This window comes from Neolamprologus multifasciatus, chromosome 23 (genome assembly GCF_963576455.1).
Source record: "Neolamprologus multifasciatus chromosome 23, fNeoMul1.2, whole genome shotgun sequence".
Taxonomy (NCBI): Eukaryota; Metazoa; Chordata; class Actinopteri; order Cichliformes; family Cichlidae; genus Neolamprologus; species Neolamprologus multifasciatus.
In genome coordinates, this window is record NC_140460.1 from 29,273,841 (window position 1) to 29,301,107 (window position 27,267).

Below are 27,267 nucleotides of genomic sequence, written 5' to 3' on the forward strand. Positions count from 1 at the left end.
ATTTTTATTTTATTTTATTTATTTGAAATTATTTAAATTCGACACATTTTTATTACTCAGTAATGTCCTTATAAGACAGAGAAGAAAGGAAACACCTGTTCCAGAGATGACCCCAAACACATCTTTGTGGAGAGCATTCTCTATGCAGCTGCCAGGTTTCTGAGGAGTCACCATAGAGGTCTGTACCAGAGAGTCCTCTCGTGGGTTCTGGGACAGAAACTAAAATTACTATTGTGAAGTGCTCTAGTTCTCACTTAAAAACAATAAAGAGAGAAACTGCAGAACTGAGGCGTGCATTACAGATGCAAGCTACCATTCAGTTTACAACCACTAGGTGTCAGGCTTACATTTACATTACGATTGTCGAGAGGCAACGACTCTTTGATGTCAAGCCTATCAACATTTTCCTGAAGCAGGCCAAACAGAGGGAGGTAGAGAGTGGCAAGTCTGGCCTGCTGGCTCTGCAACAACAAACTTTGAGTTAAATCATTTAAAGCTGTCAAATTGAAAAATTATTGTGTACCACACTGGTTAAGCTACATCTAACACGTACTTTTATGGAAATGCAGCAGATGGCCAAAGAGAAGGATCATGGCCAAGAGCTGCAGAACTTACTTTGGAAGCATAACGGTCATCAAACGTGTGTTTGATCATCAGTCCCTTGAGCACCTGGATGGCAATCTGACGAATCTCTCTGGACTCCTGAAGTGCACCACTCACCTCCCTGAGCAGCAGTCCCACCAGGAAGTGGTTTCGACAGAAGTCATCAGTCAGCAAGTAGTCCAGCTGGAGATCTGTAGCAGGCATTTATTATCAGGACAAGGCAAGACCAAAAAAAGATGCAATGTACAGATGAAGTCAGTGCAAATTGTGTGTTTTTTCTTACCCTGGAACCTCTGTATTCTCCCTTTCCAAAAAGGCATGGGCAGATTTAAAGGTACATAGTGCTCGTGGTTGCAGACCTCCCGCAGGAACTCAAACTTGAATTCATATAAGGTCTATAAGAACCATAAGAGAATGTACATTTTAGGGTTTTATATTAACTTCAACAACCTGTATCAAATCTTTAGAGACAATATGCCTGCTAACCTTGGGGTCTCCAGGAACAAAGCAGTTCATGTAGTTGTTGATCTGCTTAAATACAAAGCCTCTGTTCATGAAGGTGAAGCAGCGCTGTGTGGAAAAGGGAACAAATATAATGAGTGAAGATGCATAAAAAAAAAAGTCCACTTAGTTTTCTGAAGTTGAATTAACTTATCATTTCAGTCTTTTTATAAACAATAAGTAGTAAAATGTTTTAATGTTTAACCTCAAAACAAAGAACATTTGAGATATATTTCTATATTTCTACATAAATATAATATATAAACTAAAATAATTAGCTGGTGGCAACCTTAATGAAAACTGCCAGGCTGTGGTTGGCATTGCGAGCTGCATCGAGATTGTCCTTATATTTCTGGGTGATGTGTGGCATGAGCATATTGACCAGAGTCTCTACTGCATGGTAGTAGGATGCAGAAAAGCGCTGGTTCCTGGAGACCTGGACATAGGATGGGAAAACATGAAAAAGAAAAGATTTGGAGGAGTCACGTTTGTAAGAAAATGGCTTAAGGACAAAAAGTTTTAACAACAGATCTACCTTAACCTTCCCGTGCTCTATCAGATAATGAGCCATGGATTTCACCAGACCTTCAAAGAAGTACCAGGAGTGCTGCAACCCAGAACACAGTGTCAGTGAAAGAAAGAAATACGATGAATGTACAAAATGTGAATTATTTTGAAAGTGAATGTTGCATGGAACTAGAAAATGACATCATAAATATGTCAACAAGAATTTATTCATTTATTTTCTCAAATTTCAGTAACTCATAGCAACAGAATATAATGTTTGTAGATCTACTATCATGTATTACCTATTTATGTTGTTTCATTTAATTTTAATTTATTTTTTTACAGGTAAATTGAAAAAAATAATTATTTTACAAAGATTTGTGGATTAGTTTAAAAATATTATTTTCTTTTTCTTTATAAGTCTCCTTCAATTAGCTTCTGCTGATTGCCTTTTGACAGATGAATTACCTTTAGAAGCTTGTTGCTAGTCAGGAAGTCTGTTGATGGTTTGAGAATGGCTGTCATGGCTTTTGCCAGCTCCTCATGAACAGTTTTTACATTGGTGAAAGAATAGGGTTCTGGCTTCAACACAAACTGGGTGCAGAGAAGGGGGCGGGGAGTGTCAGACTCTGAAACAGTGAATGTCATCATTGTGATAAAATTCATAAGACAATAAGCACCTTGACATACGATCTCAGGTAATGCTCAAGTCCCTCTTCGTGGCACTGTGCTACCACATGAACCATCACCCTACAAAGATAATGAAATAAAAACAAAACACAGTTCAAAAGTGGCGCTGAAAGGCAGACGTTCCATGTATTTGGATGTGTGTGTGTGTGTCTTGCCTGGTCACATTTACAGCCACATCCTCATGTGTGGTTCTGGTCAGGACACAGAATAGCTGGTTGAGAATGGTGGGCAGAAAGTTTACCATCACGTGACCTTCCATTGCATGGAGACTCTTTAAGAGGGAAGTAAGAAGAAAAAAGTCAATAACTGGACTCTTCCTGTCATGATCCCTTAAATGCTAGATGAAAAGATTGTTCAACAGTGTGTGTTCCATTTTCCTCAGGGTATTAGAAGTAAATGGAGCTCTGAATACCTTCAGGTATTTAACAAGCTCTCCCTCCGAAGCTTGTTCTGACATCTCCATGCTTTCGCAGTGGTGAAAGAAGTTATGCAAGTGCTGATCCTAATAGAAACATGTCATATAGATGTTTAGAGTTTTTTTATTCTATAAAACTGTTGTGAGTAGGCAGCTAACATTAACTGCATATCATGGATATATGTGCTATTTGTGTACACACCTGAGTGTTAACTGTGGATACTAGATGAGTTGAGACTTTGAAAAGGGGTTTTCCTCCATCCACCCATTTGATCTCCAACCCAGAGTGCTGCAACAAGTACACAACTATTTACTGCACTAGATATTAAGTATAAACTGCAGGATAAGGATATGTTTAACAGATCTGTCTTGGTTGTCTTGGTTGATACTAAAATTAGCTTTAGGAAAATACAAACAAAATATATAAAATTAAACAAGACACCAGAAATGAAAGGATGAAAGGATGCCACACTGTTTGATGGAAATGAGACTACCTACAGAGTGCTGAATCAAAGAATTATGAAAGAATTATGTGGCAGGCTAGTCCACTACCTATCTATAGTCTACACCATACTACCTACAAAAAAATAAAAGTTCATTTTTGTTGTTTTGTTGTTGTTGTCTTTTACCTTGTTCACACCATCCTGGGAGCTGAGGTACCCAGCAGGTAGATTGGCAGCCACAGGAAGTTGTTGTTCATTTGTGATAACTCTGCCATCCTTTAGTAGAGGCAGCCATACTTGGCCAACTGAGGGTTAAAAAAAACAGCACCATTAACATAGCACCACTACTGGAATAGAGGCAGCATAAGGATTAAGATTTGAATATTAAATCACTGTGTATCTGAATCAAACTGCTACACACACAAACAGCTTCGTATTCACTGAGGGTTGATGTGACTTAAACTGATGGCCCACCTGGAGTTTCCACCACATCTTTCTTCTTGCTGTTGCTGTCACAGCTCACATGATAGAAGGTGAAGAGAAGGTGATGCTTCTCATGCAGTTGAGTAGGCAGCTCTATCTTTATCTAGAGAGAGCACCAAAACATAGTTTGCTAATACCGAAGACGCTTCGCAGTTGTAGAGTTCAAATTTGCTCAAGCAACATGAGAGGCAATGAGAAGTATTTTGTTATTTCAAAAACAAAAAGGTTTGAGAAAAAAATCGTTTCATCCATCCAGTTGCTTCCGCTTATCCTTTTCAGGGTCGCGGGGGGCGCTGGAGCCTATCCCAGCTGTCATAGGGCGAGAGGCGGGGTACACCCTGGACAGGTCGCCAGTCTGTCGCAGGGCCAACACACATGGACAGACAACCATTCGCACTCACATTCATTTGCACATTCAAACCTAGTGACAATTTGGATTATCCAATTAACCTATCCCCACAAGCTGCATGTCTTTGGACGGTGGGAGGAAGCCGGAGTACCCGGAGAGAACCCACGCAAACACGGGGAGAACACGCAAACTCCACACAGAAAGGCCTGATGGTGGAATTGAACTCAGGACCTTCTTGCTGTGCGGCAACAGTGCTAACCACTGTGCCACCGTGCTGCCCGTTTAATCATGCAACATATCTGACTCTCTGCTGGTAGTTTGTAGCTATTTTTAATCCATCCATTTACTCTCTTCCACTTATCCATATCAGGGCTGTGGGAGGGACTGAACTCTATCCCAGGTGCCACAGGGTAGGTCACCAGTTTGTCACAGGACAACAGATACAGACAGACAATCATTCACACTCACATCCACACCTATGGGCATCAGTATCACCAATTTACCAAACCCTACTAATTGCATGTGTTTGGACTGTAGAAGGAAGCCGGAGTACCCAGGAATCAAATTCCACTCTGATGGTGGAGGCAAACTCAGGACCCTCTTAATATGACATGCTGCCCTATTAGCCATTGTATCTACTAAACTCTGATTGTGAATAACATGAGCAGAGAAATACCTCGTCATAAAACTCAGGGTTCTGCTGATGGTGGAGCACTGCTGCATATGCCTGCTTAGTAAACAGAGGCCCTCCAGGACAGCCATAGATGCACTGCAGTAGATTCAAAAAGTAGGAGCAAGAAATCATGTGAGGACAGGCGGATATCTTGTCATGCTCATCGCGTGGTTTAATATGTTGTGGTTGTTGGTTTATCAGTTAGTTTGAGCTGTCAAAATGAACAATCCAAAGTCAAGATTACAAAGCCCTAAGATTAATTCTAAGTCAAGGCAAAGAAACCCAAGTCAAAACAAACTAGTCTGTAGTCAATACAAAGCAGATTTAAGTTAAGACCTAACATTCAACACCAAGTCAAAGAATAAAGGCTTCAAAGCCATACTATTATTAATTATTATGATTAAGATGATGATAATGATGATTATTACATAAGTGTTGCAAGAGAACATTTTGAGTTCTGCTTAGTAATTGTTTAAATAGCCAAATGTGATAATATCTGTGCAAGGCTTGTGCAATGTAATTAGCTAATATCTATTTTAGGAAATTAAAGTACCCTCTCTTGGAGAGGACATCAATTAGTCTAAAGTGCACCCGTGAACCCTTGAGTATTGATGTCTTTTGTCTTCTTGTTTAGAGCTTGCCGGGTGTCTAAATAAAGTGACCTAAGTATATGCCTCTATTACATCTCGTAGTTTTATGTTCTGCCTTGGAAGTATGCTATATAGCATGTAAATGCACCTTCAGCGGCTGGGCTTCATCCTCATCAGAATCCTTAAATTCAATGCAAACAGCAATATTTCTTGCCTGAAGAGGGAAGAAACAGATAGAACATAAGAGAAAAGTAAGACACATTTCCACGATGTGCAGGTCACATAGAAGCAATTTACCAGCAAATACTTTTCCTACTTTGCCTCTCTGAGTCTATTTCAGACTGTGAAATAGACTTACCCGCTTGTTACAATAAAAGGAGGGAGAAATCTGTAAAGATCTGAGAGCTCGCAATAAATTGAAAGAGAGTAAGAAAGCGCAAGGGAAAGAAGATCGGTCGGTTGCCTGTTTGGAGCTGACTTAGTAAAAGTAAATGTAACAATCTTGTATTGATGCACTAATCAGAAGCAGCTGCTGTGCATTATGATAACTATCCAGCTCTGCAGCTTGACTGGAAGAGCTTGAAAGAGATCCTAGTTAGTTTCATAGGCTAAACAGAATATCTGCCAAACAAAACCATTTATTTCCTAAAATGATTTGTCTTAGAAGTTTCACTTTAAAAGATGAAGCAGTGTTTGTGAGGGTCATGCATCGACCAACAGCTCAAAATCAAAGGTATCTTGTATTATTAGTTATTTTGATGCAGCCTTGTTGTGAGTACCTTAGCAAAGCATTTCTGCCCATCGTACTTGAGGTGTTTTGGATAGACATAAAGGTGGTTTTTATAGATGGTGAATGGTTGGGAACACTTAGCAATACAGGGAACAAACTCCTCCACTTCCAGAAGAGCACTGCTTTGCCCGTTTCCTTCAAAGTTCCCCACAGGGATGTAGGAGGCAGTGACACAATCTACAGGAAGGAATGATAGTCAGAATCCTTGTGGATACAATTTGATAACTGTAAATAGATACTCAGAAGTTATGTTATAAATTTGAAGATTTTACTGGTTAGATCTGGGTGCACACTGTCAATTGTTACATCCAAGTTCCCTAAGAGCACAGGGAGCTTAGCCATTTTCTCTGGTCTGTTGGGAACAAAGAAACAAAAAATTTTTTGTAAAACTGTATCAAAACATGTTACAGAGAAACAAGTGACTAGATAAGAGAAAGAACGTACTTTCTGAAGTCGGTAAGCAGTTTGAACATGTCCTCATCTGACAGCTTGCTGCTGTCCTGTCTGTAAAGAGCTGAGAATCGTGCACTTTTGTCTAAAGTGCCTGATGCATCTTTAAACACAGGCCTGGGGAGATAGACACACCCAAAAAATAAAAATAAGTGAAATTACTGATGAGCACATCTAAGTTCCACAATACTGGTTTAATAACATGTGTTCCTATAGAAAGTCTTTCCTTTAGTCACACTTTTCACCTGGTTTGGATGCTGTATTTCAACTATAACTCCCTATTTTCCTCAACTACAACAACTCATCAGCAACATTAGAAACAGGAACACCGTTATACTAGCAAGTCAAGCCAAAGTTAACAAAATCCACAAATCCTCAAAGCAAAAACAAAAAAAAAACTCCACCTACCATTAATGTTGTACATAAAATATGTATAAACTCATAGCTGGATTACATTTTTTAAAGAAACCAGACTACTTATCGTCTCCTATTTCCAACCCATGAAGGCATAGCACGAGGGTGAGCAGCTGTTTGTTATAAGCCCTCTCTCATCACACATTTAGATCAGCACCAGGGACTGTCTTTGATGGTATTATATACACCAGCATCTCACTGAGCGACGGTTTCTGCAACCTGAGATCAAGACTATCATCTAACACTGAATTGAATAGATAAATAGATGGTTTAAGTATAAGGTGGCTTTATACCTTGCAGCCCAGCCAAATGGCATCCTGTACTGCCCCAGTCGGCCGCAAGCTGTCCTGGCATTCTTTAGCACCTTTTGAGCCATCTACACAAGAAAACAGGGGATTTATTTTGGCAATTACCAGCATAAGACAAGAAAAATACACTTCATATCCTCATCTTCATATAAATGTACCTTAGCAGAGTCGGAGCTCTTCATGTAGGGTTCAGTGCAATGGGTGATCCCACCCTGTAGGACCTTCTCAATCCTGGCCACTAGGAAGATTTCTGGATGGGGGCAGGTGACTGAGAATATACCCTGTTTGGGATACCGGACAGCCCCCTCTGGGAGCCCACTAGCTAACCTGTGTTCCAAAACACTATCATTACTGCTGCCACTGATTTGCTGGTTGGGTCCACTACCATGACTGGATGTCATCTGTCGAACCAAAGGGTGGTTGAGATCCACGTGGAAGTTGGCCGAGATCTTTCTGTTGTTCTGGACGTCAAAGAGGGACAGGATCACATAGAACGGCTCCACCTTTGACGATAGAGGACAGGAGGGAAAATGTTTTGAGATAGAGATGCAGTGTAAGAAAAAAGTAAAGAAAGAAAGCTGCAATTTAAGGGATAGTCATTCTCCTAATGCACTTCTGATTTTCCATTAAGACTAAATGTACCATTGAGGTAATTTATCTTCCCTTTCACTCTTTCCACCAAGCTTTTCCATTACACAACACCATTTGTGTGTGTGTGCATGCATTCGGAGCAGCTCAAGAGCTAATGGCTGTATTGTCCCAGCTGAGCGTTGAGTATTAGAGTCAGAGACAGAGACCTTGGAGTGACGACAGGAAACCAGCCTCAGACTGGTGCTAATGCATGGTAGAAGGCCAAAGCTGGTTTCCATGGTAGAGAACACTGCGGGTTTTGATGGGGGCCAGCCAAGTGGGTCATGTGAATTGTCTGTGATCTTCTTAAGTGATTTAAACCTCACCCTCATTTGCCAAAGGATATTTGTCTGTTAAGCTGAAAGTTTGTGTGCAAATACAGACACATCCAGCAGCTGCATTTGACTGCTGGGTTTTCACTGATACATACATTAGTTGTTGGCCTTTCATCATTCTCAGCAACACAGCCCTGCAGGTTAAACAGCAGGTCATGACAGCTGACCAGGACTCTTTTCCCAAACTTCTCTTCAAACTGTTGCACATTAGGCTCAATGGCAGAAAAGTCTAGTTTCTGTGGAAATAAGAGTTGCTGTCAGAAGGCTTAAATTATCTGCTGCCACAACAAAAATATCAGTCACAGCGATGCTACTGAGAAATCAGACAATACCTGAGTGTCAGGGTCCAGAGTGAACAGCTTGAGGCGAGCTTCACTTCTCATCTTAGATTCAATATCTCTGGCAGTCTGTGAAAAACAAAGCAAAATATGAATGCATTCCCAATTATAAAGTAGTAACAAACAAATTATGTTGTCCATTTTAGACATCTGGAGATCTTGAAGATGTGGCATCAGTTGAGTATTCTCTTGATACTGTATGTTTTTTCTCTTTTGCTTCACTCCCAAGCTTGCCTTGGGTCCAGTTTGGATCTTCCTTCTTACTATTACCAAGTGCTTTTTCATAGAGGGTTGTTGTGGTTTTCTCACCAATATTGCAGACTGTTAGTGAAATATCACTAAATGCACAGTGTAGCAATGTTCTGCATCTACTTCCCCATTATATGTCTTTTGAAAGGGAACTATCATCGTAACGAATATCATACCTAATTCCTTAGTGATTATTAAAGTATTCCGATTCTGATCATTTATCCTTCCAAAAGATTTTTAATTTAACTGAGATTGGCTAAATACATTTTATACAGCATATACAGTACCTAACAACACAGTGCTTTTAAATTAGGGGCAATGCAAAAACCTGTAAAGGCAATGTTAAGACATTACTTAATGTAAAACTGCTTTACCTTCTGTGTTAGCAAACCATTAGGATTTATTTGAAGTTGTGTTTCAGTGTATCGGAGAAGAGCTCTATCTCCATCTGAATCAGGAATCACAATGCAGTCTGGGTAGCTCCCACTATGTTGTTGTTCACATAAAAGGCAAAGCAAAGAAATCCCCACAGATCTCAGAATTCTGAGATTAAAGTCAGCCCAGAAACACCAAGTGGCTACAACCAACAGCGAAGATCAAAAAGCAGTAAACACCTGCGTACCGATCCCCAAACATTCAGGAAGATCTCCATCAATGCCCAGGGCCCCCACCGTGACTCAACAAAAGGGCAGGCAGCACCGGCACCCATAAAGAGGAGCTCATAGCATATGCTATAGTGTCACAAGTGCAAGAGTCCCACGTGTGATCCCAGACTACTAAATCCCATTTTTAGAGATCTAGCACATTATATTGGATGTTTCCTTGGTAAGCACAAAGAGGAAAATGTGGGGGTCTGGATCCTTGAAACAGCTGGCCTAATGGTCAGGCCATAGTTACAATACAGACAGGCTCCAAGTGACCTCTCAAACATCAAAAATTCAGTATACATCCACAGTATGAGGAATGGTACTGTACATGCTTGTTAAATGACCAATTTGAGATGCCAACCATTAATATTATTTCTGATGGACTAACAAGATACCTGAAAGGTTTCTTGAAAATCTCCAGTGGAAAGTTCTGTTTTTCCATGTTCCTCATCTGCTGGAGAGATCAACATAAGGTCTGTTAGCTGTGGCTGCTGCATAAAACATAGTAATGCATTGGTCTCTTGTATTCAGAAGGATAACTGAAAGGAAGTAAAAACATGGGTTATAAAGTTTATGAAGTACATTTGAGCTACTCCCGGGAGTGTGGGCAAATCGAAGAATCCCACAGGTGCAGCAAGCTTCAAAAAATATAATCAGATGAAAACAAATGCAATTACAAACACAAGGCAAGCAGACAATAAAACATATAAATAATTCAGACAAAGTGTTAAAAAATACATACATTCATTCAGATTGCCATTTTTTTTCTCCTGCATGGCCTGTTCAAAGCTGCTGTGGAGAATCTTGTTGAGGGTAGTGATCCACTCCTCCATCTCTGCTTCACTGTCTGCAGCCAGCAGAAATGTGCTCTTATCCTGCATCTTCAACTCAAAGGCAAATCGACGCACTTTAATGTTCTAAAAGAGAAGAAACACAAACACAGCTTCTGTAAAAGTGGTTTTAATCTTTTTGTTTCCAGTGGACAGCTAACAGAATGCTAACTTTCCTTTTGCTGCATTCAGTTTAACCACCATCACTACCACCACCACAGCTCACCATTACCTGAACAACTCCCATGCATGAGTCAAGGAAGATGGTTCCTTTGGGATCTTTGGAGGTGTTCTCATCCTTGTAGAAGTTGAGGTTGTAAGACCCATCCCCCAGCTGAGCCAGATGGAAGTACCTCCTCTTGAAGGACTATGATGACAATAAAGAATGTTAACATTCCTAATGGACTAATTTTCTCTAAAAATACTACAGAACGGAGAGAGAGCATGGGAAAGCTTGTGGGTAAACTGAAAAAGTAAGCAAAGTTTTGAGCTATCCTACACAAAGACTAATCTGAGTTCCATATGTTCACAGGGAAAATGCTGCAGGGAAAAGTAGTTCGGTAGGGTTACTGAAACGTCATTATGCACTGAGTATTTTTTTCTTCAGTCGCTTTTCTCACGCACTGTGTGACTATACACCTCTCTGTATTGGATCATCACTTATTATTCATCTCTGGCTCTCTTCCACAACATGTCTTTGTCCTGTCTTGCCCCCCCCGGACCCCAACTGGTCGCTGCAGATAGCTGTCCCTTGCTGAGCCTGCTGGACGTTTCTTCCTGTTAAAAGGGAGTTTTTCCTTTCCACTGTCACCAAAGCGCTTGCTCAGAGGGGCTCATATGATTGTTGGGGTTTTCTCTGTTATATTTGTATTTTGTAGGGTCTTCCTTACAATTTAAAGTGCTTTGATATATATAAAATATGATTTTTTTTATATACAAAAACATCATGGCTGGGTATTAAGACAATTTTTTTTTTGATCTTCCACTTGACGTTTTTGTTCCTTAACCCTCAGGATCATTTAAGAAATTCCAAATGACCGTTTTACTGCGTCCCACCTCAACCTGGTTTTCAATAAATTGCATGCTCAAAAAATGTTTTGTCTCACTTCCATTTCTTCTTGTTGCATGTTGAAGCTCTACTATATCCAACCATTCAAAATATAAATTTTTGTCATTTTTCAAGTGGTCTTAAACTTCTAATCCGGACTGTATATATAAAGAAAGAAAATGTAAATTTCTGTCATTTTCAGTCTGCTGTACTCACCCGCATTGTAACAGTGATTGCACCGTTGACGTTGCCTTTAAAAAGCCAGCCATGCTTAGACACTCCTCCTTTCTGAGATCTCAGAGAGGCTGTGTCCTGGAGGAGGAGATTAAGGGGAAAATAAAAAATTTGTCTGGTGTTGCTATCCTTGTGGGGATATCTCATTGACATAACCATCAAAAATGTATGCCTAACTCTAACCCTTACCCTAATCCTAACCATAACCCAATTGTAACAGTGACACTAAAACCACATTTTGTCATGGTCCTGAGTCTGACGACTCAGTGTTTTGTGTTTCCTTATATTATTCTATGTTCTTGTTTATTCTGGTTATGTCTTTTGTTAAGGTTTGCCATTTGCTAGGTTTCTGTTCTGTGCCTACCTGCTCCCACTTCTCTGTGTTCCCTCTGTCTGTCCATGGTGTCACAGTGTCTGCTCGTGAATCCTGTCTGTTATGTTCAGTGTCTTGTCTGGTTCTGTGTCTGTGAGTTTCCTGTTTTATTCTGAAGGTCTCTGTCTCATGTGAGTGTTCTCAGCTTTATGTCTGTGTCTCGTCAGCCCTGATTTCTCCCAGGTGTGTTCCCCTCCTGTCTCCCATCCCATGATAACTCCTGAGAGTATTTAAGCCCTGTGTGTTCTGCTGCCTGTTGCTGGTTCTTCTGTGTTGCTTCCCCAAGTCTCCATGTGTCTCTGTTCTGGTTTCAGGTTAGTTTTCCCAGTTTAAATTCTCTTAGGTTTTGTTTGTGCCTGCTACATTCTGGTTTGTGTGTCCATCCTTATTAATAAAGCTCACTCGCATCTGAAGCTGCCTGCATCTTGGGTCCTCTATTAAAACTCACACGGCTTGCCCTGCTAGCCGTGACAGCACGAACCAGCCAACATGGACCCAGCGGCATTCAACCCGTCAGAAGACCTTTGCCGTGACATTTACTCCGTGGAGAAACTCTTTCAACTGTGGCTCGATCATGAGGGAAAGGAGTTTCATCACGCTGTGGAAACAAGGCTACAGCGATTAATTTCCAGGCTCCCCTGACTACTGGATGCGCTTCACCCGCTCGTACGGAATTTCCTCATCAATACGCTACACCTTCACCCAGCCACAACTGCTTCGCTGCCCGGCCCACCGGAGGATGTTCTGCCCGGCTCAGCAGCAGCCGCTAGCTCAGTCTCCAGTGTCCGCCTTCCGCACAGTCAGCCTCCGGATTTCCTTTGCCTGTGTTGCCGCCACTGCTTTTCGCACGGTTGGCCTCCTGAACTGCTTTGTACCTCTGTGCTACTGGCCTCCCGGTCAGCCCCCTGAACTGCTCTGTTATGGACTCCTGTGTTGCCGTCCTCCAGGTCGGCCTCCTGAACTGTTTATGAACTTCTCCCTGTGCTCCAGTGTTTTTGTGGATGTTTTGTTTTCGGACTGATGCCTTCAACCCCGTGGGGACCTGAATTTTAGTCCCCACAAGGGCTGTTGGTCCCCACCAGTATAGTAAGAACCTGTACACACATTAAGATAAACAGTGCTGTTGTGCGCCTGTTGGGGTCCAAAGTTGAAATCGTTGTTAAAGTGTCATAATTATTGGGAAGAGATGTGCCTTTAAATGCTACAAACAGTGTGGATCTAGAGCAGTAAAGACATTTAGCTTGTAAAAGTACTGAAACTAAACAAATACAATGTTTAGTAATAAATTAAAAGCTAAGTGCGCTCTGTTACACTTCCTTGTATTTGAGTTTCTTTGAAGAGCGTTTGGTCAGTCCTAAAGGAAGGATGCAAAGTCACACTTATAAGCTCTGTATCCTACAGGAGCAGAAGCGGATCACAAAGAAACTATGGGAACAAGCAGCTGAAGACAAGTCTGGAATTAGTAATCTTACCTCATCTTTTTCCACATCTTCATCCACCTCAAACACATGAGCCACCAGTTTTTCAGGTCTCAATACCTTACTGAAAAGTTTCGGAAAAGTTAATTCAGCCTTGGCTCACTTAATTCAATTTCACGTTAAACCATCTCACAAACATATGTAAGAACTCTGAGACTATTAAGTTTGAAGTTAAACACTCAATGAATGTTTAACTCTTTAGTTTAGTTTAAATGAACTATACTAACCTTTATCCCCACAGCACATTGATAACCTCACCACCACTTCAGCCACATCTTGTAAGGTAATTCTTCTAGCAAGATGTTGATAAAATCTGCAGCTGTTTCTCTACTCTAGCTCAAACACCAGTGGCTCTGGGGAACTATAACTATAAACAGTGTCAAAACCAGTTCCGGGGCTTGCTGTTACTCTGCAATGTCTTAACCATGACATACATCTGTAATACTCATTTCTTTTGTGAAGTGAAGGCTCATCCAAGGGCACATATGCATTGTGGTATTTTCTTTTTGTTATGATGCTATTGGGCAACAACTATCCAAAAATAGTTCTACTTTTCCTTGGTAGGAAAACATCGAAAGTGTTCTATTTTTACTGTGGAGCTTAGAACCACCAAAAGAGATTCCAGCGTTTGATTGAAATAGCCATTCCCAAATCTCATGGGGCCACCCAATCTTAAATCTTCACTCTAACCAAAATATAAGAGAAAGAAATGTATATCCTAAATATTTTATTCAAACTTGACCAATTGCAGGTTGCAGGTATTTCCCATTTTATATAAATATAAATAAATGATTTTTTTATAAATATGTAACTTCAATTTCAAACTGAAATTCTGTTATTACAGAATAATGGTTTGCCAAGGTACCTTCAGTACCTTGGCAAACCACCAGGAGGCACCAGTTCACACTTTGGGACTTGTACACAAAGGGCAGTGCCACTGAACACAGTGAGATTTACAATATGTAAGGAGGCTTTCAGAACCATAGGGCAAGCAGTACAGTAAGAATACACACACACACACACACACACAAAGTGTGATGAGCTAAACAAATTTTGCTAATCTGCTATTTGTATATAGATGTTTGTAGTATATTTGTCTTTTTGGCTGCTGTTACAACCAAATTTCCCCTTGTGGGACAATTAAAGGATTATTCTATTCTATTCTATTCTATTCTATTCTATTCTCTATTTGTTCTAACAGCTGTGTGCTTAAGACAAATCAGACTTATAAAGACAACATGCTTTTACAAGACTCCCTGAGAATGATAAAAACTGATGTGGTGGAGTGCCCTTCTACCAGCAACACTTACATACTGTCTTTATTAATTTCACTGTAGTGTTTGAAACAGAGTCAGTAACACTATCATTGGCGACATGAATGCAGCATTGATAGACTGTTGAGAGCGTGCAGTCTGATGGACCTGTTAGCAGAAGCCTTGCAGCATACTCACTTCGGAAGCTGGCGGAAGTCTCCAGAATACTCCTCATACTTGTAGTTGACCACGTGCCAGTCAGACTTGTAGGTCGTGATAGACTGCAGGTACATGAAGTAAAGAGGTGGTGAGGGGTCTCTTTAACAAAGCATATACAGATATGTAATTAATTGCATACAAAGAACAGACATGGACAGGCTTAGATTTATTTAAAAAATAATCTAGGAAAAGTATGGAGATGTTTAACAACATTACAAAAATTCTTCTTCTGTTATTTACTAACTAAATATCTCTAGTTTACTAAATGTCTTACTTTACTATTTATAAATGGAATATCTTTCATTTTGGGCCATTCAATGATTAAAAGGAGTCAGTATAGTAATCACCTGGTTCCTCTCCCCTCATCACTTCTTGTGTATCTTCCTTTGTCCTGTCTTGGGTCGTCTGTATTGCTACGTGTTCTTGTAGCAAAGTATTACTTATATTGGTATTCCAATGATTTCCGATCTTGGACTGGTTTGTCCTCGTTTTATTCCTGGACTTTGTACACCCATTGCTAATCAGCATTAAAAGTTTATTTATGACTGCCTATGAGTCCTACATTTGGGTCCTCAAAACTAATTCACCTTTACCTCTGGCAACATTTAGGAAACAATACTGAGATATGGTATTTCTAAATGTCATATTATAGTTTGCATCCAAATAACATCTGACCTCTGTTTACTGCATTACAAACTTTTTAAAGTACAGCTATTCCCCTAAAAGTAACCCAGCGAGGTATCTGCCTTGGTGGAAGAAGATCCCTCCTTTATACTTTAACACAGATTACAACCAATCAATCACAGCCACAGCTAATCTGTGGCTGGGTTGTAGGGAATTAAATACTTATTTCACTCAACAATATTTTGTTTCTTTTCAAATGAGCAAACCTAGAATTTTAGCAGAGAATCAAATCATTCAAAGTAAACTTAAAGAATGAATCCTTTCAGAGCACTTGAATGTTTATAGTTAATATGCAGAAAAAGAACATGATTCAATAAAAAAAAAAACAGCTATTCAAGATAGCAAAGCATAAAAGAACATGTTTTTGAGGTAAAGAGCAATTTAAACATAGCTTTATTATTTTAATGTGTGCTCATCAGTTCTGTGTTCACAAATGTGAGGGAAAAGGGGGTCATTAAAATGTAGAATAACAAATTATGAAACAAAACATCCCATGTGTAAGGAGCACAGCTGCTCCAGATGTACTTATGATTTCACTCTTGGCTGCAGCTGTGGGGGAATATCACCTATCAGGCTCTATCAGGCTGCACCCAAACCAATCTCAACACACAGCTCTTCTGAAACTACATGAACCACCAATGAACTGTAGACTCCATCTGTGGCCAATCTACTGGACTGTTAGCAAGCGTGTAAGGGCGGGGAACATGAATGGAAGTTCATCTGAAGGGGAGCAGAAATAAATTCCAGCACACATGGTATGACTTGTTTCTAGTGGTCAGATAACATTTGTCTTTTTCACTTAGATTTGACTGAAATATAATTAGCTCTCTCGTTGCCAACCTGCCACAAACAAATCAGAGTATGTCCCTGCATGGATTTGTATCTGAAAATACAAGCCCCATTTGATGAGTCTTCAAAGAGTGAGATCCAGATACACAATCTGGATGCCTGCTTTTGGCTGAAAGGTGAAATCATGGTGGTGCTAAAGAACGGACAAAGCAGGCTTGCATCCAGATATGTATTAGTTTTACCTCTTGGACAAACAGTGAGTGAGCTTCTTTCTCTGCAGTCTCTGGCACAGTGGAAAACAGAGTCCGGCCCTGGCGCTGCAGGGTGGAGATCTGAGGGGAGACACAGAAGGCAGGCCTGAAAATGAGGTTGGCACAGCATATCTAGGTTTAGGTTTTAATAAGACCGAAAATTCACTTTAGTCTTGTTTGAAATATTGATCCCTATTGGAGGCTTCTCTTTGTACTCTTTTTCAAAAGAAGGTAGGCAACATTCTGGCCTCCTTAGAGCCAAGAAGGTTCACTGCTGTGCTCAGTTACCCTACAGCATAGTGGCTGCTACTTCCTATGCCTCTGTGATTTTTTTTATTTCATATGGATGATCGTATTATACTTCATTGTGGCTCCACTGTGTATTGGTTTACACATTTCCCTAACAAGTGAGCATCCCCGGTTTGATCCAGAGAGGAGACACAAATCCCTCAGGGGGGCTGTGTCAGGAAGGGCATCCGGTGTAAAAGAGTGCCAAATGAAATGTGCTGAGCTAGCCATTATGCTGACTCCTTGTGAATAAGGGAGCAGCTGAAAGTAGCTTGGTAAACTTGGACAATATTAAAAATGCATTTTAATAATGAAGTGAAAGGAATCATAATGATTACTCAGAGAAATCCTCTGCTACAGAGGATTTATGGCAGCCAAACGTTACTCTAACCTAATTCATCTTTGCCAGCCTTATTAGAGTGAGACATCCAGACACAGATGACGAGTGATAATCCAGAGCAAAGGAGCAAAAAGCACCTCAGGCCAGAAAAAGACTGGCAAGACTTTCAAGCTACTGGAGGTTCTGCTACCACTTAGTCTTCTGTTTTTCTGCTCAACCCACAAAGATGAGTAGGCAGCTGTGGCACAATGACCTAGTTTCTTCATTCCTCCATTAGCAAGCATGTCTGACCAGCTCACGTTCACATCAGCCATCAAAGGTATGTCAATAGATAAACTGGGCTCACTTGAATCTTCCTGTGTGTAATCCTGCATAGAGGTCCAATATAGTTCTTATATTTATAATGTGGAAAATTCAGATTATTCAGACTGATATTTCAACTGTTCAGCTTCATTTCCTCTATGACTCTACTCTCTCTGTATGAATTTATTAATGGATGATATATGATTTGGAAAGAGAATATATTAATACAGAGAAATATTATAAATATAGTTCCCAAAATATCCATCTGCTGCTGTAACATCCATAATGTATAGACAAGCATAAAGGATAAGTTGCTCTTTAAAGGTGGCTAAATTTAAATTTTTGACTGCAGGAACTACTGGCAGCCAGTTAACATCATTCCTTTCACAGTCATTAAAACAGGGCTTTGATGACTTCCACCAGACCAAAGGAGTGTTTCCACAGCACTAATGTAGGAGGACAGACATGATTTAAAAACTTATAGGGCATAGAGATCACAGAGGCCAGAGTGGTAAAGGGTAAGAAGAGAGTCTCCTGAGGTCAACCTTCTTCTTTGGAAACTGAAGGTACCAGTAAGGTGACAGCTGGAGATCTGCAAAGCTGCCCATGAAAGTACCATTTTCACGTAATCCCATTTAATTTTGTTGTTTTTAAAATACAGGCATTACCGTATTCTGCTTGTTTGTGCATGCAGAGATACAGACCAGCATTCTTAGCTGGCTGATAAATGTGAACGTGGGCGTGTGCTCATATGTGTTCATCTGTGCAGCACGTGCACATGCTACACCCACATGTCTGGCTAGCTCCCTCCCTTCTCTCTGGGCCCAGTGATGTAAAACATATGGCAGGTTAGATGGACATACTGGGCGAGACCATGAAAACACACACACACATTCACTAATCACTATGCGCTGCAAACGGCCTTGTAATGAAACCCACCCATCATCTACTAATTACGAAAGAGTCCCACCACATACTATTGTTGCTATAAATTTTTAATTAATTTATATTTTTTACTGTATGTGGCATTGACATGAGACAATGAGCCTGCACAAAACTGCTCATAAAATGTATTTTCGTGTAATTAATTACTATACATTTTACCCAAATTTATTCAAATAGGAAGAAATGGTGTCTCTGTTAGAGATTCATTTTAGCCATGGATTAATCCACATTAATCCAGCAGGAGAGTATATGTGGGTTTGAGTCCAGCACAGCAGTGTGCCCCATGGTTGTGTTTGTTTTCATCTCTTCTTTGTTGGTTTGGTGTTTTTGTCAAATTTATTGTGCAGTAAGAAAAGAATAAAGTTTGGTTTATTGCCAAGGAGACTGATTGACAAGTGGCAATTATTTGAGCATGACTTGTTCCAAAAGTGGGAACAGGCCAAACTAACATCAATCTCAGCACTACTGTGATGTCATGTTGATGCATTCTTTAAGCTCCTTTGATTGGAAGCAGCAGATGTAGATGCTGTACAGACAGTGTACACAATACAGTAAAAGTCCAATGTATGACACATACTTGTTTATACATACTTACTTTTCCTTTTTGTACTTGGTTTACCAGCTCACATTTATGGATTCTCTACATTTCCCTAAAAGGTAGTGCAGCATGGCTTTCAGAACTCTCACTTTTCTTACCTGGAAGTCGTCTGTGGGGAACTGCAGCATGTCTCTGAGAACATCACTGATGATCTCAGTTTTCCTCTGTAGGAGCACATTCTCATAATCCAGAGGCTCAATGATCTTTGGCTTTACCTGAAGGAACAGATGACTGAATTAATCCAGCTCTTCACATTTTGTTGTAGTCATTTACAGCATAAGCGCACAACCTTAATGGCAGTCTTTTACTGTAGAGTTGTCAAGGGTATTATTATTGCACGGGATGTGAGATAAGTTACAAAAGGAAATCTGTCACAGTGCATGGACAACAAGTTGCCATTGTCCTTTCACAGCATTACTGATTGAAAGCTACAGATGTAGAAACAGAAACAGAGATGGCAATGAATGTGGGTTACGGTAGAAGACACTGGTGGGTGTGGGTGTGTGTGTCTCACTGTACCAGTCACAGTGGGCTGAGCTCAGATTTAAAACCTCAACAGGAGGAAGATACACCCTGACCAGGAGTTTTAACTTAGAAGTAGACCATGCTGTATTATAACAAAGATTACTTTAAAGCCTTGATGCCAGACAGTAAATAAGATAGCAGAGCCCAGTTAGTGAGGTTAAATTCTCTTGTCACTGCAGACATCAGCTGTAACATACCACAGAAAAGACCCAAGGGGTTCCCCCCCCACATGTCCTCCCTCACAAAGTCTGATGTTCACCAGTGATACACGCCATCTCTGTGGACATGGATATTAGACTAAACCAAGACAGTTCTGTGTTTACAGAACCAGTTAATTAGAAGGAAATAGCTGTTCTGAACAGCTACATTTCTCTACACATTAAGGCCAACAAATGTATTTGAGTGTTCTTTTGCAGTTTCAGCCCTTGTAGCTAGATTAAGTAGCTATACTATGTTTTCTGTGTGGGAACTGAAGCTTAAAACTGTAGGTTTGCCTTTGTTTTTAAACTCCATTTTACTAGGATACCTGCCAAGTATTGTGAAGTAAAACATGAGAATGAAGAAAAGAAGGGGTTTTCCAAGCAAAATCACTAACAGGCACCTCAGTGAAAAAAAAGTTATGCCTTGTGTGCAAAAAAGAAGAAAAGGCTAAGTTTGCAGTTTGCAGAGGACAAGGACGAAGAGTTACCCCAAGAACAGTTGACATAATAGCAAAATACCCTGTCCAGAAACTTTGTAGCTCAGGACACAGAAAAAACATGTGGCTAAGGTGACAAGGAGAACCATGGCATTTATCACATTTATTTTCCACTTCTGGATACAATTCAGAAAGTCTAGACTTAGAGAAATGCACCCTGTGTATGACCTTAAATTGAGTAAGTCCAAGACGAGCACAGGAGGTGGAAGATCGTACCCTCGCTATAGCCTGTTCCCAAGACTCATCATGTATTTGAATTCCTAGTTCTCCTTCCCACGTACACTTAAGCTTAACATTAGAGTGGTTACTAAAAGACAGAATAGCATCATAGAGTTTCGAAATGGTTCCTCTGTGATGAGGAATAAATGATAACGTAGTTTCCCACTGCTGTTCTGGAGGTAAAGAGGGGAAATTTGGGAAACACTTGGCAACAAAATTTCGAATTTGAAAATAGCGAAACAAATGGGTAATAGGGAGATTATAACGAGAAGACAAGTTGGGAATACTATCGAAAACAGCATTCACATATAAATGTTTGAACTGTTTTATACCCTTGTCACACCACACTGAGAATGTCGAGTCCAAAAGTGAAGGGGGAAACAAATGGTTGTCGCTTAGAGGACCCGAGGAAGACGGCATTACAAAATTAAAGTGACGTCTAAACTGAAACCAGATTTTGAGTGTGTTAAGAACCACCTGATTATCAGTGTACGGAGAGGGTTTTACGGGTAAAGAGGAATAGAGCAAAGCCGGTAAAGAAGAGCCCTTACATTATGATAGCTCCAATTTACACCACGAGGAACCAGAAGATTTTAGCCAGTAGCAAAGTTTATGGATGTGAGCGGCCCAGTAGTAGGCTAAAAAATTAGGTAATGCAAGTCCTCCACTAAATCTGCATCACTGCAGCAAAGTTTTAGAAACCCTAGGTGGCTTCCCTCCCCAAATGAAAGAACCAATAATCTTGTCCAGTGAAACAAAAAAAAGTTTCGGCAAAAATAAGGGAATTGACTGAAATAAAAATAAAAATTTTGGTAAGATGTTCATTTTAACAACATTAATCTTACCGATTAAAGAAAGGGGGAGATTACCCCATCTTTGAATATCAGATGTGATCCTTGATATAAGAGGAGACAAATTTGCTGATTTAAGGCCAGCTAGAGAGCGAGTCACATTAATCCCTAAGTACTTAAACCCAGATGGACTGAGACGAAAGGGTAGATAGGACTGTTGAAGTCGACGTGCTGCCGTATTAACAGGAAAACACTCACTTTTCCCCAAATTTAATTTATAACCTGAAAACGAACTGAAGTTCTCCAGAATACTTAAAACAGCAGGGATGGAGCATGCAGGGTCAGTCACATATAATAACAAGTCATCCGCATACAATGATACTTTATGTGTAATTCCATTACGGATGATTCCCCTGAATACAGAAGAAGATCTCAATGTAATAGACAGAGGCTCGATGGCAATGGCAAAGAGTAAGGGAGACAAAGGGCAACCTTGACGACAACCATGACCCAGCGCAAAATAATCAGAGTAAACATCATTAGTATGAACACTGGCTTTAGGGGACGAATAAAGAAGCCGAATCCAGGAAATAAATTTATCGCCAAAACCAAATTTCTCTAAAACTGCAAACAAGTACTCCCACTCCACCCTATCGAAAGCCTTTTCAGCATCTAAAGAAATCACAAGTTCAGGAAGTTCAGATAGACGCTTTGAGTAAATAACATTAAAGAGTGTACGGGTATTAAAAAACAATTGCCGTCCCTTTATAAAGCCATTCTGCTCTTCAGATATAATTTGAGGAAGGACATCCTCAAGGCGAGATGCAATTACTTTAGCCAATACCTTTGCATCGGCATTAAGCAGAGATAATGGCCTGTAGGAACCACAGGAGGTTGGGTCCTTGTCATTTTTGAGAAGGAGCGCTATGGTTGCTTGTGTGAAAGTAGGTGATAATGAACCCGTTTCCAAGGATTCGTTAAACACAGACAAAAGCAATGGAGCCAATTTACCAATAAATGTTTTATAAAATTCAATTGGAAACCCATCCGGGCCCGGGGCTTTATTAGACTGCATAACTGTAATAGCTTTTAATACTTCTTCAACAGATAATGGGGAGTCCAATTGCCCCGCATCATTAGCACCAATAACAGGGTTTGAAAGATTATGAAGAAATGCATTCATTTTAGCTTTATCTGTGGGAAATTCGGACTTGTACAACAAAGAGTAAAATATTTTAAAGGTAGAATTAATTTCCAAGGGATCTGTAGTAATATTGTCATAAGAGTTTTTAATACTGGGTATCACATGCAAGGAGGCCTGACGTCGTAACTGATGTGCCAACAAGCAACTAGCCTTGTCACCATATTCGTAATATGAGCCACAACTGCGTAGTAATAAGTGCTCAGCCTCTTTAGTTGACATAAGATCAAATTCTGCTTGCAAATCAAGGCGCTGCTTCAGTAATTCTGAAGAAGGGTTCAGTGTATAACTTTGATCAAGGTTACTAATTGCAGCTACAAGTTCTTTAAGCCTGGCATTAATCTTTTTATTAGCACGGACAGAGTAAGAAATAATTTGACCTCTCAGGTAGCATTTAAGAGTCTCCCATAGCAGAGAATATGAAACAGAATCATCCTGATTGAAGGACAAGAACTCCTCAATAGAGCTTGAAATAAATTCACAAAAGTCTTTATCCGCCAGAAGGAGAGAGTTAAATCTCCAAAGTGGAGGACTACGTTTATGGGTAGAAAGCTGAACATCCAATAGCAGAGGAGAGTGATCAGATATTACAATACCAGAATAGTCGGAAGAATTAACACACGAATTAAGAGTTCTGTCTATGAAAAAATAATCAATCCTGGAATAAGACTGGTGGACCTGAGAGAAAAACGAAAAATTTTTGATTGAAGGGTTGCGAAATCTCCATGGATCAACAAGATCATTCTGTTTCATAAAATCTGAGAATGTTTTAGACATAGATGATGGAGTCAAATTACGAGGACTAGATCGATCCAAAATTGGATCAAAGACACAATTCAGATCACCACCAAGGATAAGCAAATGTGTATTCAGAAAGGGGATGTTACTCAGCAATTAATTAGCGAATTCAGCATCTGATATTCCAACTAGTGAATCTAAGAGGCATGCCTGACCCAGCAATGCCATTGCCATTAACTATTCATAAAAAGGAAGAAGAAAAAGACCAAACCAAAATGCCAGTGGCCATGAAGAGTCGAAATGGGACAGACACCCCCCCCCAAACCCAACCCTGAACACAAATACACCCCAAGTCTCCACAGAACAAAGGAGACAGCAGTGTACCCCCAAAGTAGCAAAAATGATTCACCAAAGTGACTGGACTAATTGGAGTCTAAATAAAAATAAAAGCGAGAGAGGGAAAAACAACCTCTTGCCAACTTCTCTACAGTATAACAGTGTGCGCGTAACAGTAAACATGTTTGTTTTTTTTAAAAAAGGGGAAAAAGAAAAAGAAAACCAACCAACCAAAAAAGATCTCTCAGTACCAAATATGACTTCCTCAGAAGGAGAACTTTCCAACAAATCACCGAAAGTGCATAAAAGTAAAAAAAATAAATACATACATAAAAACAACCAAACAAAAAATAAATAAATAAAAATTTAACAGAAACTAAAAACAACCCAGTCCTATGCAAATCAATGCAGCAAGCTTGGAGAAGATTGTGCCGGACTGGTCCGAAGTTCAAGAGTATATTATATGATTCAGTTTCAATAAATAACAATGAAAATAAAAGGAACCAGCACACCAACAATACAATAACTAGCACAACGGCCTAAGAAAACAATGCACAGGTGGCGTTAAACCTAACGAGAGCGTGAACCCTTAGCAGCATTACAGCATCAAACTAAGGGGCTATTGAGGCTCACCCAGAGATCAAAGTTTTGACATAATCACTGGCCTCCTCTGCTGAAACAAAGTCCTTCTCGACACCCTTATATGTGATGCGGAGTCGCGCTGGATGAAGCAGGCCATACCGAACACCTTCAATGCCACGGAGTTGCTGCCTGACCTAGTGATGGGTCGTTCGCGAACGAAATGGCTCTTAGAGCCCGGTCTTTGACATGAACCACGCGAGCCGGCTCCTTATCGCGAGCCGTCACGTGGGGTTTTGTTTTTCTTTCTCTCAGCCTCTTGCACTTTTTTTTCGCTTCACTCCACACGCGAGCCTTGTGCTTTACGCTGGGCAGAGGGGGGAGGGGCGGTAGTTACACTCAGTAGCACAGGAACAGAGTCCGAGGGAGAGAGAGAGAAAGAGAGCCAGGGACAACAACATCACATTAGAAAGGTATAGTCAGTGTTGGGAAGGTTACTTTTAAAATGTATTCCATTACAGATTACAGAATACATGCCCCAAAATGTATTCTGTAACGTATTCCGTTACGTTACTCAATGAGAGTAACGTATTCTGAATACTTTGGATTACTTAACATATTATCATGCTGTTTACAACTACATGAATGTACTATTGCTGTGATTTATTACTGTTACTGAAGGTCCGCGGCTCCGAACCGTAGTAAAGGGACCTCTGGCTAATACGGTGGGTTCTGTGTCGGGCTCGTAGCTGAAAACTAGCTTTACTTTGTTGTCTGGGTCAACTTTGCTAGCAGAGAAAGAGAGAGGCGTTGAAAGGCTGCTCCAACAGAACTTATTGTTTTTGGAGGAAAACACGAACACGGTGTACAGTCGAGTCTTAATAGCGTACTTACAACTGGGCTCGTCAGGCTCTCTTCTTGGCTGCAGTGGTTATTATTATATTTACATGCTTCCAGCTCCCGTTTTTGCTCGATGACAGCTCGTACTTTTCCTTTTTCTCCCTCCCTCGCTCACAGACACATAACGGGTATGGCAGTCCATTCTCCCTGTAGCACGGACTACACTGCCTATGATGCTACATTCTTTAGAGCTATACCTGTAGCATTCTGCCTATTAGCTTAGCACAACAACAACAGGCGCTCTCTCACCCAGGAAACACGCAGAGCCGCTGCCGCCTGGAACAACAGAACGTAGCTGTCAAACAAAACCCAAACAGTCCTGACCCGCCACAATATGAAACAGGGAAGTACCGCTGTGTAATCCATTTATTTCAACAAAGTAACTGTATTCTAAATACCACCTTTTTAAACGGTAACTGTAACGGAATACAGTTACTCATATTTTGTATTTTAAATACGTAACGGCGGTACATGTATTCCGTTACTCCCCAACACTGGGTATAGTAATCATCCACAACTATTTTCGGTTGCAGATGATAAAGGATTCAGAAAGTTTATTCATGCAGGCCCATATGACAGAGAATATGCATGTTCTTTTTGTTTTCATATTTTAATTTATATTTAATTGTGTTGTGGTTTGCAGTGTTTTGTGTTGTTTCACTTTAAATTTGTAAAAGGAAAAAGCTGAACATTTAAATAGTTAAAATTTGAAATGTGAATAGTTGATTTTTGTATTATATGATTTATTTATTACATTTTCTGTGGAGTGAATAAATAAAAGTATATTTACGGTGGCCCCTAGAGACAAAGCACGTACAAACTTCAAATCACGTACAAACTCCAAAACACGTAAAAACACGTACAAACTCCGAAGCACGTAAAAACTCCGAAGCACGTAAAAACTCAAAACACGTACAAAAGACAACAGAAGTGCTCCAGGATGCTGGGCGCAGTGTTGAGCTTTTGTTACCTAGTGGCTACTAGGGTTGCCAACTCCCTGAGAAATAAATAAGGGACACCTCGTGGCCAGGGCCGGGCGACCCAGTTGTCTTCACCATTCCCAGTGTGGTGAATTTTTTAGCTCTTTTTTTGTGTGTGAAATTATTTTTTTTAACCATTTGACTTGAATTTGATTTAAGTAGATGCGTATTCTTTGTGATATCAACACATGGGAAACAAAAATCATTTAGCCATTTATTTTTAGCTCAAAATGACAACATTAACACAATAAAACAGGTCTCTTTCTTAAACAGAAGCCTGTCATGCTTAACTTTTGATAATAAAAGTAAATCTTTCTTTAAAAGAGAGTTCTTTTAAAGACAGAGTTCCCATGAGTTGTCCTGCTTAACTTAAAATTATATAAATTAATAGAAAACAATAGAAAGAAAAATATTCTTGTAACTGCACATTTAGTGCATTTAGTGCAATTGGCTTCAGTAGAGGCATTATTTCAGCTTTTGCTCCCGTTTGTAAACCCACTTGTTCCCATGATTACGCATCATAACTCATCATCATTATTCATCTATGTATTATTTTTATGTATTACTCATCTATTTGTTGTAATCATCTATCCTTGCAGTTGTTTATTACACAAAATAAATTATATTATCACACTTCTGGCCACATTCCCATTCCTCCCTGTTCTTTTGCAGCCTTTTTTCTTTCTCTGAGAGGAACAAACATTGCTGGTCTAATGCTGGGCTCACACTGTGCGATTTTTTGGCCCATTTTGAGCCGATTTTTGAGTCGTGCGACCAATTTGGTGATCGGCCCGATTTTGGCCTTCATCGTGCATCGTGTAGTATACGTGGGGTAACGAGAAGCGATTAACACCTCACGACCAGCTCCCGATCATCAATCGCTCGTGAGGGTGTCACCGCAGCCGCTCACACTGCTCACGCGCAAACACGTAAACGTCGGTGAAAAAGACGGAGCAGCACGGCTGTGCAGCGTGTGATCTGGACACAAGCGATGGAGGCACAACTTGTAGAACTTTGGAAAGCTCATCCGAGCCTTTTCGATGTGGCATCACCAAATTATCACGATCACAACAACCGTGAAAATAGTTGGATTTACATCGCTGCTCAATCACAGCTGCCTGATCAGTGTTTGTCATTAGTAATTTAGCAAAGTTGATGGCGGTGTGTGTCTGTGTGAGTGAAAGACAGAGAGGGAGAGCGAGCGACAGATTTTCTGTTATAACCTTAATTTTATGAAGGCACAGTGTGACTCA

General features: G+C 40.2%; 1 protein-coding gene across 8 annotated transcripts in view; it reads right to left on the reverse strand.

The window, feature by feature from the left end:
- LOC146491910 (dedicator of cytokinesis protein 9-like) overlaps positions 1-27,267 on the reverse strand; it is a 71,398-nt gene that overhangs the window by 20,937 nt on the left and 23,194 nt on the right. For 5 of the 8 annotated variants that reach the window (XM_085152490.1, XM_085152494.1, XM_085152495.1 and 2 more), the window contains exons 2-32: positions 19,147-19,263; positions 16,566-16,655; positions 14,830-14,912; positions 13,373-13,442; positions 11,510-11,605; positions 10,478-10,612; positions 10,158-10,332; positions 9,811-9,869; positions 8,514-8,588; positions 8,277-8,417; positions 7,375-7,719; positions 7,202-7,284; positions 6,489-6,611; positions 6,317-6,396; positions 6,034-6,221; positions 5,403-5,468; positions 4,668-4,760; positions 3,634-3,745; positions 3,346-3,464; positions 2,919-3,005; positions 2,714-2,803; positions 2,457-2,572; positions 2,292-2,361; positions 2,080-2,205; positions 1,640-1,711; positions 1,394-1,540; positions 1,090-1,173; positions 887-998; positions 616-794; positions 348-461; positions 96-207 (exon numbers count right to left, since the gene is read on the reverse strand). In XM_085152490.1, the coding sequence (XP_085008616.1) occupies positions 96-207; positions 348-461; positions 616-794; positions 887-998; positions 1,090-1,173; positions 1,394-1,540; positions 1,640-1,711; positions 2,080-2,205; positions 2,292-2,361; positions 2,457-2,572; positions 2,714-2,803; positions 2,919-3,005; positions 3,346-3,464; positions 3,634-3,745; positions 4,668-4,760; positions 5,403-5,468; positions 6,034-6,221; positions 6,317-6,396; positions 6,489-6,611; positions 7,202-7,284; positions 7,375-7,719; positions 8,277-8,417; positions 8,514-8,588; positions 9,811-9,869; positions 10,158-10,332; positions 10,478-10,612; positions 11,510-11,605; positions 13,373-13,442; positions 14,830-14,912; positions 16,566-16,655; positions 19,147-19,263 (3,559 nt within the window). The remainder of the gene's footprint in view (positions 1-95; positions 208-347; positions 462-615; positions 795-886; positions 999-1,089; positions 1,174-1,393; positions 1,541-1,639; positions 1,712-2,079; positions 2,206-2,291; positions 2,362-2,456; positions 2,573-2,713; positions 2,804-2,918; positions 3,006-3,345; positions 3,465-3,633; positions 3,746-4,667; positions 4,761-5,402; positions 5,469-6,033; positions 6,222-6,316; positions 6,397-6,488; positions 6,612-7,201; positions 7,285-7,374; positions 7,720-8,276; positions 8,418-8,513; positions 8,589-9,810; positions 9,870-10,157; positions 10,333-10,477; positions 10,613-11,509; positions 11,606-13,372; positions 13,443-14,829; positions 14,913-16,565; positions 16,656-19,146; positions 19,264-27,267) is intronic. The other 3 variants (XM_085152489.1, XM_085152493.1, XM_085152491.1) reach the window with 1 other exon arrangement.